Source organism: Miniopterus natalensis, chromosome 6 (genome assembly GCF_054644295.1).
Source record: "Miniopterus natalensis isolate mMinNat1 chromosome 6, mMinNat1.hap1, whole genome shotgun sequence".
Taxonomy (NCBI): Eukaryota; Metazoa; Chordata; class Mammalia; order Chiroptera; family Miniopteridae; genus Miniopterus; species Miniopterus natalensis.
The window spans coordinates 57,153,452-57,169,506 of NC_142086.1; the positions used below are offsets into that span (position 1 = coordinate 57,153,452).

Consider the following 16,055-nt stretch of genomic DNA (forward strand, 5'->3'; position numbering starts at 1 on the left):
TGCTAATCAAGAACAGGGTTTCCCTCTGAGACTATAGCTGCAGAATTCCTTTCAATATAGCACTCCTAATAGTTCCGACCAATTATTGAGTTAGCTTCTGAGATTAAAACCTGTATGTCATCCCCGGTGTCTAACACTAAGGTTCCTTCCAAATCTAAAAAAATTTTATGAGTGAAAAAAAAAGAGGTAGTCTCACAATAGTTTTCTGGCCTGGCTTGATATGGATTTTATAGAAATATTACACATAAGTTGAAAAAAGTTATAAAATTCTCTCTTAAGCTGTTAAAAGTTAAATCCATTAAAAAAATCCAGAATTAAAATATATTTAACACCCACTTCAAACTAAAAATCAGAATAAATAAATATTATGACTGTTATACTGATTAAATATGCTAATTAGAAAATTTTATCTAATTATCAGCAGGACTACAAAAAATTCCCTCCAAGGATCTATCAAACACCGAACACACATACTTTATTCTAAAAGTATAAAACAAAAGCTTCTATTTACTTACTTGTTGAGAAAACAAACAGTAGAACTGATATAAAAACTGGGGTGTGATAAAGCACACATTCTGAAAAACAAGATTAAATGGAAATAATTAAAATATTTAGGTCTAAAAGAAAATTTTTTTTAAATGGCTAATGAGTCCAGAAACACAATTTCAGCTGATATAGAAAACAGAAAATCTGCCCATAAGAATTTGTCCATATAAAATGGGAAAACAGAACTCCCATTTTATTAGAAAATGTCTGAAAATATTCTACTCAGCACTGCAAATGTCAGAATAAAATACCCTTGACTCGTATCATTACCAAGCAATACCATAATTTTGAATTTACACTTTCCAATTATTATTCAATACTTTTCATATACAGTACAACAAGTTTTACTTCAACTTTAGGGCTATCAGTAGCTTTATAATGCTAAAATATCTAAAATGAAGTAAGTGGAACTACCACACATCTTTTGATTTCAATATACTTATGTCAGAGCAAAGCTACAATAAGCAGCTGGAAAGAAAAACTGTCACCATCATTTATTAGCAATATGCAATCTACCTGTGTTCTTTCATTGGCTTGCAGCTATTAATTATAGGTATATATACAATATAGGACATGCTGGTGTATTAAATGTCTTGGTACTCAGCGGCTCTTTACATGAGCTCCACAGAATCCCACCTTCCTCAAAAGGGTCAAGAGACAGAGCAGTACTTCAACATAATTAGTTTCTCTGTAATCCTATGTATTTTATTTTATGCATTTAAAAGCCCTATACTGAGTAATTTATACATCTCACTAGACTACCAAATGGTCATTCATGGCACAAAAGGATTTAGAACCTCTGCTTGAAACCATCATATTGAAGTTAAATTAAACTTATTACTGATTCAAACTAAAATAACATCAAAGACATAAAATTGAGTTCTAATTTGCATAGAATAAAATGTATCAATTTTAAGTGTAAATTGTTTTATGTGTTTTGAAAAATTTATACACCTTTGTAATCACCACCACAAACTAGATAACTTTTCTATCATGCCAAGTTCTCTAGTCAATTCTGTAACCTGCGCCCTTGGCATCAGGCAATCCCTGATTTGCTTTCTGTCAGTACACATTAGATTCATGACTAATAATAAAAGTACATTCCATAAACTGTTATTTTTACTTATGGAAACAGTTTCTAAGAATAATTTGTATCATAATAAAGTAGTCCTTAAATTGAAGCCTCAAATTACTATCAATAACTGATTCTAAAATATCTCCATGAAACTTACCTTATAAAAAAAATACTGTACAAGGGTAGCTATTCTAATATAATAAAAATGACCATGAACAAAGAGCAACTTGGAGAGAAATTTAAATCTAGCTATTGCATAGTCACTGTTTCTTGCAGCTTGTCTTCCTTCTTTACCCATGATTCCTATAATAAAGGGGACAAAAAGGCAAATTCATTGATAATTGGTAAGTATAATTTTCGTGATGTATCTGTGAATATGTTAATTATAGCAGTTGAACTTGGACTTAGGATCGCCATATCCTAATATATAGCAGATAACAGATTCCGGTTCTAAATCAATAGGTAATTAATATAAAGCTACAATATATACCAGGCATGTAACATCAATTTTCAAAGGTTTAGAATATAATATAAAATTAATATAAAAATAATACTGAAAGTCCAGGATGTAATAAGAACATAAATTACAATAAGCTCAAAGTACTAGTTAACAGATTTCTCATGGAGAGGATGCTATAAAACAGCTTTAACTTCACTGAACATAAAAAATATCCAAACTGAGTAATTTGAACCTACCAAAAACGAGCATGTTTGACTGCTTTAAAATTTTTATGCATAACTCAAACAAAATGTGCTTTTAAAGAAAAGTACAATGTCATCCGAAAACAGTACTTAATTTTATCTGATAAATATGAGTACACTTTTTAGGTTATAATAATCTTTTAGGTTTCAAAAGAGTTACTGCCAAATTAACTTTTAAAATCTGGAAGCAGCTTTGAAAAACTATGTTTCAAAATTAAAATTTTTAATTTTTGTCATAAAAGGATCAAAATGTTTCAAAGTATATAGGTAAAGACAATCAACTATATTCATAGCACCTAGAAAACCCCCACTATTTTTGTCATATATCCTTTTAGAATTTTTCCTTCCACATATTGTGTATGTGTGTTTATTTAATACATACAAGTGTATAAAAATGGAATTGTTTTGTAATCAACTTTTGTTCCTTAATATACTACTATGGACACTGTTTATAAAGTATGTCTTTCTCAACATATTCACATATTTTCTTCAAAGAAGTTCTAGATGCTTGATTGCCAGGTCAACAGGCAAACATTTACAATTTTGACTCCCATTAATATTGAATAAGAGCATTTATTAATCTGTACCTTCACCAATTCCAAATTTTACCAATCTTTGTAATTTTTATCACTCTGACAGGCAATTTAAACTTGCATTATTTTGATTATTAGTAAGACTGAATACTTTTATTCATGCATTTAATATTCATTTTAGATTTCTCCTTTTGTGACAACTGATGGTTCACATTCTTCAATTTCTATTATAATGTTTTTCTTTATTCTCCTTAATTTTTTAAGACTTCACATACTAGAAATATTAAGACTTCGTCATCTATTTTGCAAATATTCTTTACTAATCTGTCTCTAAAATTGTTTGGGGGCAGTATTTACTTCTGCCACACATACTGATCTTTCCCTTGCTTCGTTTGGTTTTGTACTTAAAAAGGCCCTTTTATATCTCAAAATGCAGGATTATTCATTAAATTTTTCTTTTATTACTTTTTATGGTCTTTAACAAGTTCTATCAGTATTTTTAATCAAGTACTTTGTTTCCCTACTTATATTTAAATCTATTCTATACACTGGTATTTCTGTTACCTATACTAGACTCAAACTGTTATAAATACTGTAACTTTTTATGCTTTAATATATGGTATAGGAAGATATCGAATATTTTAGGAAGATTTATGGGAAACAACAATATACAAACTGGAAAGAAAATTAAGTTTTCAAAATGATTTAATTATCCTCAAGAGTTGATTTGAGAGATACAGTAGAAACATTAGACCCAATAACTATTCCTCACAGGATATTACACAGATGACTCCAAAACAGGACTAGCTAAACTCTTTTTTAACTCTAAAAATTTATCCTGTAATGAAGAACCATATTTTTCTCTTTATTTTTGTATTTGTATAATATAGTTATTGAGAAAAACAAGTCAGATTATGGTTTAAATAGGAAATGATTGATAATTTAAATATAAATACTATATTAGTGTTCTGAATCCAATAAAAATTCTAGGCAAAAAAAGAAAAAAATTAGGATAAAGGTTATTAAATCAGAAGACTATTTGGAATTCTATATTTTATTACAGTTTGGTATGATTTTCTGTCTCTAAAATTGTCTTTAAAATGAGTTGCAGAATCTTTATATTGACAAATAAATAACAATAACATTCTAAAACAAGAATTTAAAACCATGAATGCAATTATGTAAATCACAAATTTAGAGTTTAAAAGGTATAAAATAATGTATGAAAGTACTTTAAAAGGTATAAAAGGACATGTAAAAATAAAGTTACTTTGTTATGGTATTCATGTCCTTGAAAATTTGGAATTAAAATATTTGTAATACTGGGCTAATTATAATAGGCTTCTGATGGGGATACACTGTTATATATTACCATGTTTCATTTAGTTTTCATTCATGTATTTGATATTGCACTTTAGTCTACAAAAGGAAAATTCAAAATCCCCAAATAATTATACCAACATTAAAAGCTCAGGGGAGAAATAAAATCAATCACCTATGCCAACATGCGCTTCTTGTATCATGCTTACATCATTAGCACCATCACCAACAGCCAATGTTATAGGTTTCTCAGGTGAGATTTTTATCAGTCGTATTACCTGAAAAACATACAACTATAATTACTTATGATAAAATTTCAACTTTCTTATATTTATATGTAAACTCATTTTTAAGAAATGACTCTGTTGAAGGAAGTAGAAAAAAAATTATTTTATGTTAGATAATAATATGCTCTGGGGTTCATTCTTTGAGGGATGTCTCTACTAGGGTGCTAGAAATGTCTTTCAGAAATGACATTGCAAAACAGTATTATCTTGGATTTTATTATGGGAAGCAAGAATCTTTAAATACAGCTTAAATTTGTAAAAAGCTTAAATAATAACTGTGTAAAAAATAATTACACCTAGCCCGGCTGGGCATGGCTCAGTGGTTGAGTGTCGACATAGGATCCAGGCGATCGGGGTTCGATTCCCAGTCAGGGCACATGCCTGGGTTGTGGGCTCGATCACTGACTTTCTCATCATTGATGTTTCTATCTCTCTCTCTCCCTCTCCTTTCCTCTCTCTGAAATCAATAAAGATATATTTAAAAAAAAAATTACACCTATTTGAACTTTGTCAGGCAAAATTTTTTTCTTAAGAAATTATTTTCATTTGATATAAAGAGAATTATTTCCTCATGTAATAAAATTAAAAAATTTTAAAAAGCAATCAAAATTAAATTCAATGAAATTTAAAAAAATGTTTCTTTGAAATTCTTGAATGTACCTTTATAAAGAACCTAGGCATTAGCTCTGTTTGGTCTCCAGTTTTAGTCTCCATAGACTGATGGGACATGAATTCTAATAACACAGGCATCATAAGAAAATTCCATGAAGCCAAAAAATATTGAATGTCTAATTTATTAGACCTATATGTGAAAAAAATCAGTGTTTAGATGTCCATTTCAAAGGATACTGTTTGTAAAGGATACTGTCTAAGACCTCAAATTATAAATTTGGAGTTATAAAAAATATTTGTATAGGCTTTCACTTGAATCACAGCTGAAATTTAAATATTTTCTGTATATAACTTTATATCACAAGTTAATTGGCTTTTCAACTTCTCACTAAAGTTCTATTTATTACTTAATAGCCATTTTTAATGAAGAGAATTATCACTTCACGAGAATGCAAGAATAAGCAGAGATTAACAGAACCACCTGAAGGTGCATGTGAACTGAAGTCTTACAGGCTCCCTCAGTAGGTAAGGAAGTAACTTGGGAAACTTTAGTTATTACATTTAAAATTTGTGTCTCCTGAAAATCACAAATTGCTACCCATCACAGACTTTCTAGGTTATTATAATAGTTGAAACTTTTATATTCACTCTGAAAATTCCATGGTTAAAATTTGTAATATGAGAAATGACTGACTCCTAGTAAGATTCATACACTGCGTGCCACCAAATGGAACTAGTTAAGTCATTAACCTTAAAGAATACTTTTAGATCTATGTATCTTTATGGAACTTTTTATAACCCAAACATACCTTGGCTTTCTGCAGTGGTGCCATACGACAGCACAATACAGCTGAACAATTTCTGCAAACATCCATAAATAGTTTTTCATGCTCCCTGAGTGCAAGAGAGAGACTGGTGCCATCCACCACCAGCCCATGCTGAATCACATGATCCTCTGTAATTCTAAAACAGAAATAATTATATCCTCTGTAAATACTTTAAAGTCATATTAATTTACAATCATTTAGTAAACAAGGTTCTTACTGAAAGATGGACCATTCATCTACAGACTTTACTATTACAAAACTGATATGTCGCCCTAGCCAGTTTGGCTCAGTGTTTAAAGCGTCGGCCCTTGGACTGACGGGTCCCAGGTTCAATTCCGGCCAAGGGCACGTACCTTGGTTGCAGGATCAATCCCCAGCCCTGGTGGGGTGAGTTGGGGAGGCAACCAATTGATGTGCTTCTCTCACATCAATTGTTTCTCTCTCTCTCTCTCTGAAAAGCAATGGAAAAAATGTCCTCGGGTGAAGATCAAAACAAAACAAAAAACACACAAAACTAATATGTCAGGAAACAAACTAAATTGTATTATCTGAAGTTAAGATTAAGTAGAACTGAGTATGACTGATATGGTGTAAAAGAGATAACATTCAATTTTACAATGAACTGATCCATAGATACAGTAACTATATTTTCTAAATGTGAATTGTAACATATACCTGAGTATGTATTATCCCAAATTGTGAGTATACAGTCTTACAAAAATAAAATCGTTATTAGTTATATTTAGTAAATCTTAATTTAAAAAAATTAAATAAAAAATATTCGGGGAAATTCTTGAGCTAAATTATGTATAAGTAGGAAGCAAAGGAATGAAGGAATCAACTGTTCTGAGCACACTATTTTGTGTTTCTCCCTATTCCCCATTCATAAAGATTTTCTTGGTAAAAGAAGTAGTACACAGATTTCCATTCTGGTGCAAGCAGGGTATCTATTTTTCAGTGACACTTTAATATGTTGTTGAAGGCCAGCACTCAAAGTAGTATTGTGCTGCATCTAATTTGATAAAATAATCAACACTCTACTGTGCTTTAAAAGTATGATATTAAAAGTCCATTTTTCTTGTTTGGAGATGATGAGAATTAAAATATAGTAAGCCCTGGCCGGGGGGCTCAGTTGGTTGGAGTGTTGTTCTGTACACCGAAAGGCTGTGGGTTCAATTCCCAGTCAGGGCACATACCTAGGTTTCGGGTTCGAATGTATGGGAGGCAACTGACTGATGTTTCTCTCACAATGATGTGTCTGTCTGTCTGTCTCTCTCTCTCACTGCCCCCCTCTAAAAATCAATGGAAACACACATATCCTTGGGTGAGGGTTGAGGAAAAAAAAAAGTAAAATGTCACACAACAATATGTATGGAGTTATAATTATCACTGTGACTTGAAGTGTATCAAGCAGCAGTGAGAAATTATAAAAGTGCTTCATAAGGTCTCTGTTACAACTACTCAGCTGTGCTGCTACAGCGCAAAAGCCTTCACTGATATGTAAATAAATGAATGTGGCTGTGTTCCAATAAAACTTTATTCAGAGGCACCAAAATATGAATTTCATATAATTTTCACAACATGAAATATTATTCTTTGGATTTTTTTTTCATCCATCAAACAATATAAAAATTATTTTGAGTTCATGGGCTATAAAGTGGGCCATAGTCTGCTTACCCGTCAACTCTATGACCCAGATAATTATATTCTTACCTTCTGGCAAGCTGCCTCAACTGTTCAGCACATTCACTGTCTGATTTCTGGTTTATAAGTTCAAGGATATTCATGGTTCTGTGAAAATGTCCACATGATAAACTCACACTAACAGCTGTTTCATGTTTATCTCCAGTAAGTACCCATACTTTGATACCAGCCATTCTCAGTGCTTCGATAGTTTCTCGAACTTTATCTTGCAGTCTGAAAATAAAAGAAACAAAATTAACAGTTCAAATACTTTTCTGACTGTCTTTTAAGTAAAAATCACAGAGTATAAGTAAGGTAAATTCTGGACTTCTTGACCTAGAAATATTATAGTAACATTCAGCTCAGTAAAATAACAAATTGTTTCCCAAATTGTTCCCATGGAACAAGAACAACCAAATCAGTGATCATCTGGTTAACATAAAATCTACAACCTCGTATTTTAGGAGTATATTTTCAAAGTTGATTTTTATAGAACCAAATTAAGTATATGGCCTACATAAACTATTTTATTAGAAAGTCTTAAACTTCAAATTATAAGATTTTCCTTTTTTTGATAAGGAAATCTCTCCTATCAGCAGTTCAAAAATTAGACTGTGGAAAATAAAGGACTACATAACCTCAGCTGAGTCTCAGAAATTTCATGAGGACAACTGAAAAGTAAATGAAAACCTAGATTTAAAAAAAATGCAAACACCCATAGATCTAAGTGGTAGAGAAAAATATATAATTAATTTGTAGAATTCAACTTAATTCATAGATTTCAATTTAACTCAAGAAACTGAAACACACATTGAGAATGATGTTGGGAACAAAGACAAAGAATGAACAAAGACAAGGAATTCACAGGCTAACAGAGAAAAGTCTTTAAACAAATAATTATACTATACAGCCATAAGGACAACACAGACCTACAAAACATGGAGATTTCACAAAAAGAGCTTTTAAAATACTGTTAGAAGTAAGGAAAGGTTTTACTGGATTGGGGCAATATCTTAACTATACTTTATAATTAAGTATTCGCAAATGGGTAAGGGAAGAACAATCAGACAGAAGGCATAGCCTTGTGGAGGAACAAAGCCAAAAAATAGAATAGTTTTAACTACAGTTGTTGTTCAGAGGAGAACTACAGACAGCTTGGTACTACTGAAGTATAAAGTGGAAGGATGCAATGATGGGTGATGAGGTTAGAGAACTAAGCAGGTGCTTAAGTCTTTGTATGGCACACACTGCAGAGTATCCTAAAAATTTAAGTCTATGGCCAAAATTATAGCTGGATTCTTTCAACTATTTCAGATACCTGGCTAGAAGAAAAAGTATACATATTAACTGGGAAAAAGGCTTTAACTCTTGATTTTGATTTTATTATAGGACATTAACAAATGAAATATATGTCATAAATTAGAAATATTTGGCTAAAACAAATCCTTGTGAGAGAAAAAAGATATTGCCTATTTATCAGATACTTACTTGTCTTCTACTGCAGTAGCTCCAAGTAATATCAGGTCTTTCTCTATGAATTGGAAGGCATTTGCCAATTTCTCTTCCCGTTGTTGCAAGGCAGTCCTGGCTTCAAATAGGCGTCTATCTATTACCTCATACTCTTTAGATGTCAAATGTCTATAGGCCATGCACAGAGTTCTTAGCCCTTTCTAAAACAGAAAAATTAAGGAGAAAAATTAAACAAAAGTAACAAATGGGGAATCAAGAAGTCACTGAAATAAAACTGAGGGCCCCTTTACCAAAAATCAATTACAAATAAAATTCACTCTTTTAAAAATAATAATTTAGTAATTTTTACTGAATTCAAAGAGTTGTGTAATTATTTTTAGTATTTAATTCTAGAACATTTCATCACACCCATTAGAAGACACTACCCTTTCCCTCATTCCTCCAGGCTATGGCAACCACTATGAATTTGCTTATTTTGGATCTTTCATATGAATAGACTCTGTGGCCTTTTTTTGACTAGCTTCTTGCACTTAGCATAATCTTTTCAAGGTTCATCCATGATGTAGGATATACCAGTACTTCATTTCTTTCAGTGGCCAAATAGTCCATTATATGGATATGACACATTGTTTAATCCATTCATCAGCTGATGGACATTTGGGTGTTCCCATTTTTTTTGGCTATTAGAAGTAATGCTGCTGAGAACAGTTGTGTAAAGGTTTTTGTGTAGACATATGTTTACAATTCCCTTGGGTGTATACCTAGGAGTGAAAAACTGCCCAACTATTTTCTAAAGTGGCTGTATCACTTATATTCCCACCAATGTATGAAGGTTCCAGTTTCTCCATATCCTTGGGATTCCCCTGTATTCTTTCAGTAACCCTCCCCTCATTTTAATGTAGTAATTTGAGTGGTCCTTGCAGCTAGAAGTGCCCTGATTACACTAGGTTCACACTTCAATAGGCTGAAAGTCAATTTTTAACCAAAAAATATGGAGCCAACACTTAATTCTATAATTTCTGATAAACTGATGCAAAAATGAAACCCCCAAGTCTTTCAAATATATGTGTATCTATATCTATATATCTTTCAGAGTTTTTAAATTATAGAAATTTGCACTCACCAAAGCAAATTCATCTACATGAATTCTGGTTTTTTCTATTTCTCCACCTATACACTTAGGGAGAATTGATGATTCAGCTCCTTTAGCAAATAAAAACTTCTCACCTAAAAAGAAAAATGAGTTATTAAGCTCTTAATATTAGACAAATAAAAATTCATAGACATTTAAGTTGGTTACCTGAAGGTGCCTGAACAATTACACTCATTCTCCTACGATCTGAATCAAATTCCAGAATATGAAGCAGTTTATACCTAACGAAATAAAAAAAGGCGAAACTTTACGTTTTTGAATAATATTAAGTAAATATTTTAAAAGATCCCCTATAAAAGATAAAAATGATTAATTTAGAACAAAAAGTTAATCTCAACTACATTTTTAAGACTATTGGTTATGAGTCATTACTAACAACATATGATAGAAAAAGAAGGAATTAGCATTTACTGAGTATTTATTAAATGCCATGTAACTTTACATATCATATGGCCTTTAATACTCATGAGAACCAAAGGAGGTAGATCTTATCTCTTTTTACAAATGAGGACTATTAAACTCAGAAAGATTAAGTAATTTGTCTAAAGTCAAATAAGCTTGTGAGTGGTAGAGCAAGGAATGGAATCCAGATCTGCCCAGCTCCATGTTTTTCTCACTAAAAAAAGTGATTCTCAACCCATTTTTCTGCTCAAACACACCTGAGAAATACACACACTCACATGAGTAACAAAGCCTCACTATAGCAGTGATTCTGAACCTGGGACAGAACATATGTATAGGTGTTCATAGCTCCTCTTTAAGCAGCTGTAAAAGAATGGGTCAGTGGTGGACTGAAAAGTCTTCTGGATGAATATATACAATGATGTACATATGCAATGCTTTGCCCATATGAGAGATAAACACTGATTGGAATGGTTTATATAAGCTGATAGAATGAGCTAGACTAGACAGGCTTCCACATAAAAGCAGCCAAAAAGTTCTACTTTGTTTGGAAAAACATAGTTTGAAAATGCACAGCTGGAGTTGAGATGACTGGAATTGATAAAACCATGAAAGATCTAACTATAATAAGAATGGGCTAATTTATCATACAGGGGAAATAAGATAGCTGGTCCTTAATGTTTAAAAGATAAAATCAGAAAATATAAGAAAGTTTTTCTTTGTTAGCATAAGAAACTTATGAAACTCATTTCCCTAGGAGTGTGTAAAAATAAACGTATAAATTCAAGAACCATTAAGCTAAAATACACATGAAAGATTCAGAGCAGAATATTGTTACTACTGTGATGATACATAATGTAATAATACCATTTTAGAGCTGGGTCAGTAAACTTTTCCTGTAAAGGGCCAGATAGTAAATATTTTAGGTTTTGTATGACATATATGGTCTATGTTGCATCTTACTTTTTTTAAACAACCCCTTAAAAATGCAATGTAGTTTGTGGGCTGTAGATAAACAGGCTATAGGCCAGATCTGGCCTCTAGGCCACAATTTACTTATATCTGTTCTATACTAAATGCTTGATATATAGAAAATTACAATATAGAAAAAAATTACCGTTCCAGTTTTCCAAGTATTTTAACTTCCATAGTTTCTTCGGAATTGCCAATAAATACAACGCCAATCCTAGGGATTAAAAGGAGAAAATAATAAATAAAATTTAAGGAATGATATTTCATTTTTCATAATATGTCATTATAACTTAGCTTGAGTAAAAATATTTAAAACATAAGTTTAAGATGGATTTTAAAATATTTCCTTTGAATATAGCATTATTTTTAAGAACTTGAAGGATCAGAGTAGGTCCAAAACAACACATACACATGCATTCCCACAAATTATATTATTCATACTTCATAGTAACCAGATTTTTAGAGATCACATCAAAATATGACTCTATTGCAAGCTTAACAAAATTAATGACACATTTCAAATTCTCATTAAAAATTTAAAATACATTTCTATCTTTATGTGCTTATGAATTTTGTCTGACAATTCAATATTCTAGTATTTCCACATTTTTATTTAAAAGGTTTTTTTTCCTGATGATTTGGAAGTCAGACTAAACTAACCTTGCAGCAGCTTCCACTAGAGCCTTTTCATCTGGTGAAGATGCATAGTACTCCAACTGGGAGGGCGCAAGGCTGGACTGCCAGGGACCGTCACCAATGCCATCAGTCTGAACATTACTAATCTGTACAGTGTGGCAGAGACTGACTGCTTTAAAGAAGAGATCATGTTCTTTAATCTGTAGATACATAATGAATATTCACACTATAAATACCATCCCCAAATAACCTTTAGGAGACCAGAAACAGAATTCTAAAAAAATGCAAATAAATAGAGTTCATAATTCAGTAACCTAAGTTCTAGAATAAGAATGCTACAATCCTGAATCGCCTAAACAACAGCTGGTTGCTTCTGACTTTAAAGAGTAAAATTTTTCACATTTGCTTATGGCCCTTCAACTTTTTAGGAGGCATAACCAAATTGCAAGTAAAGGTGAAACCTCTGTTATGGAAGAAGTGAGGTCTCAGAAAGTATTAAATAAATTAAAACTATCTCTCAGAAAAGTCTTCTTTACTTCAAGGCAGTAGGACTTTAACTTAGTTCTATTTACATACCAAGAGAACTAATGCAAACACACATTAAGTGACAAGTTAAACTGGGTTATGACTCTAAATTTTCAGTATTAAATCAGAGGATATACATTTCAAACACATATTTTTCTTACCCCACTAACACAAATATAGCTATTTCAAAAGAAACTCCTATTTATTATAAATTTAAGATTTGCTTACTAGTTCAGTTTCATTTTCAGGACTGGTTCTAAAAGAACTGGATGCAAGATGGGGTAAGTTGTTAAGATGCGATAAACTACTAAGATAACTTAAGTTTCCCTCTGAAGAGTCTGGTGTTGGTCCTTCAGATACAAGTCTACCATTGATTTCTTGATATTTTATGCCATTAATTGAACATTCCCGAAACTGCATCTCGTTTTCTGTCAGTGTGCCAGTTTTATCTGTAAACACATATTCCACCTAGAGATAGAAAACAAAAGAAAACAAACCTTTGTGTTCATAGTCCTATGTTAAAGAAGGAAAGCTGGACTCTGTCTCAAGTCAAATCTACCATTAAAATTGATATATTGATGCTGATTCTTATAATTGAAGCACAGTTAAATAATTAAAGATGCCATGGAAAAAAAACAGGGTAACAGAAAATATTTAAAAATATATACATTTTGAAGTTTGTGGCATCTTTAGGTGCATGTTCATTTGTGGAGTTGACTGACAACGTGGTAGTACTTCTTTTTATCTCCTGGATAAGATGTTTTTTAATAAGACTCAAGAATGACCTCTGAGCCCCGGCCAGGTAGCTCAGTTGGTTAGAGCGTCATCCCAACACATCAAGGTTGTGGGTTTGATCCCTGGTCAGGGCACATACAAGAATCAACCAATGAATGCACAAACGAGTGGAACAACAAATTTATGTCTCTCTCTCTCAAATCAATTTAAAAAAATAAAATAAAAAATAAAAGAGTGATCTCTGAGCAAGGATGGAAGGGATGCTTAATTAACATGAAAGGGTCCAAGAGAAATGGTATAGAGCTGAAAATAGAGGAACACAAAATGACAGCAACACAAAAAGTCAGAGGTGGAAAGTTGTTTAAAATAGAGGACATTGAAACTGAGGGCAGGAAACAAACTCAGTAAAAAGGAGAAATGTTTAAAAACGTTTTAAAAAGTAGGTAAGACAGCCTGGCCAGCGCAGCTCAGCGGTTGAGTATGGACCTATGACCCAGGAGAATGGGCTCAATCCCCAGTAGGGGGCGTGCAGGAGGGAACCGACCAATGACTTATCATTGATGTTTCTATCTCTCTCCCTCCTCTCTCTGAAATCAATAAATACTTTTTTTTTTTTAAAGGTAGATAAGACAAATAGTTTTAGTACTCTTTGAGACTAATTCTAGAAAATTAACCCTAAAAGAAGGTAGGTCCAAAAAAGAATGAAATAGTCAAGTCTTGATACAACTAGGATTATGGTGAGAATTTGCTTATTGCAATGATTTGAGAAAGAAGTCATTTAAAATAGGAGGTGGCTATCACAAGGGAAGAAAAAAACTACAGACCAATGTCCCATGTGAAAATAGACACAAAACAAATCCAGAAACATATAAAAAGGATTATATACCATGAACATGTGAACTTTATCCTTGGAATGCAAAGCTGGTTCAACATCAGTGAAACCCACCATAATAATAAAATGGTACTTGTCCTTTATTCTACAAATAAAATAATCGTCTCCATAGACGTAGAAAAAGCATTTGACAAAATCAAATACCCTTTCATGATTAAAAAACCACAACAAATTATGAATAGAAGGGTATTCCTCAAACCGATAAAATGTATCTACAAATACCCATAGGTAGCATCAGACTTAATGGAGAAAGACTGAATGCTTCCTCTCCAAGTTCAGGAATAAGACAAAGATCTCTGCTCTTGCGACTTTTATTCAACACTGTACTAAAGGTTCTAGCCAGCATTATTAGGTAACAGAAAAGAAACAAAAGGTATTTATTTGGAAAAGAAGAGGTAAAACTATCTCCATTTGCAGGTAATGTGACCTTGTATATAGGTCATGGAATTCACTAAAACTACTAGAACTAATAAGTGAGTTCAGCAAAATTGCAGAGTAAAAAGATCAATATATAACAAGGGAGGTAGATTAAAGTTGCAACAAAATTGTTTTGACCAAGACATAAAGATACATGACAAACTATACCTCAAAGTTCATATTTTTGGAAATAATAAAGATAAACACAATACCTGAGACTCAGGAATTCTGCTATGTAATGTAATAAAAGCCAGTAACTGTACAACACTATTTCCCAAGCATTGCTAAGTGTTCTAATGCCGCTGAACAACTCCATGAAGTGTTATTATTATGAATATTTTAGAGAAGAGAAAATAAAGGAGAGTAAGATTAAGTAACTTACCACATCAAATAACTAGCAAATAGTGAAACTGGAAATGAAAAGATAACACACTTTATCTTTGCTGTGTGATACTAAGGGTTGCCCACTTATCTACAGTAAATGTTGAATTATAATTTAAAGGTGGATATTAAGAGATAGCACTTATTTATATAAGTTAAAAAAAAACTTTTAGACTAGGAAGAATGAGAATGAGGTATTAACAAATATAATGATATAAAATACATCACCAGTCAAGCAAACAACACTCCGAAGATGACTAGAGTAGACAGAGACCTATCTGTCATGGAGGATTCTTGAGAATTAAAATTATAACAGGGATGAATAAAATAAATTAACTTTGTTTAAAAAATATATAAAATCAAATGTTTAATCTTTTAACTTTGGTGGAAATTTCTTTGATAGAAAGGAAATAAAGGACATGGAAGAATGTAAAATAAAGTAGATTTCATATTAATACAAAAATCGAATAGAAATGGAAGCAATAAACATATTTGAAATACTTGCAGGCTTAAATGTAAAAAGAGAAGTTGAGATAATGAAAGAAAGTTAATTATCACTTAAAGTTTCTTAAAGAAAAAAAGCAAATGTGGGTATGTATACATAGTGTGGGTTTCCATGAAAATAATACTCTTTCATGAAGGAAAGAGGAAGAGTAGAAAATTGGAATAGAAAGGTCAAAGGGAAAATGCGCTAAGAGACGCAGTAAAAATAGGCTGTTTTTAGGTCTTGAATATGTGATACAGAATTAAAGATATGATATGAATTAATATTTAGCATTATTATTTTAATCCTTATTGTTAAAAATATTACAGATGTCCCCTTTTTATCCCCGCCACCCTGCATCCACACCCCCCCCCCCCCAGGCTTTCCCCAGACCAGTGTCTGT

General features: G+C 31.9%; 1 protein-coding gene across 1 annotated transcript in view; it reads right to left on the reverse strand.

Annotated features, from left to right (window-relative positions):
* Positions 1–16,055, reverse strand: part of ATP11B (ATPase phospholipid transporting 11B (putative)) — a 91,042-nt gene that overhangs the window by 28,419 nt on the left and 46,568 nt on the right. The window contains exons 13-23 of the mRNA XM_087818290.1: positions 12,972–13,211; positions 12,243–12,418; positions 11,728–11,796; positions 10,356–10,429; positions 10,179–10,282; positions 9,074–9,255; positions 7,616–7,819; positions 5,885–6,038; positions 4,352–4,454; positions 1,779–1,924; positions 516–575 (exon numbers count right to left, since the gene is read on the reverse strand). Coding sequence (XP_087674416.1) covers positions 516–575; positions 1,779–1,924; positions 4,352–4,454; positions 5,885–6,038; positions 7,616–7,819; positions 9,074–9,255; positions 10,179–10,282; positions 10,356–10,429; positions 11,728–11,796; positions 12,243–12,418; positions 12,972–13,211 — 1,512 coding nt within the window. The remainder of the gene's footprint in view (positions 1–515; positions 576–1,778; positions 1,925–4,351; positions 4,455–5,884; positions 6,039–7,615; positions 7,820–9,073; positions 9,256–10,178; positions 10,283–10,355; positions 10,430–11,727; positions 11,797–12,242; positions 12,419–12,971; positions 13,212–16,055) is intronic.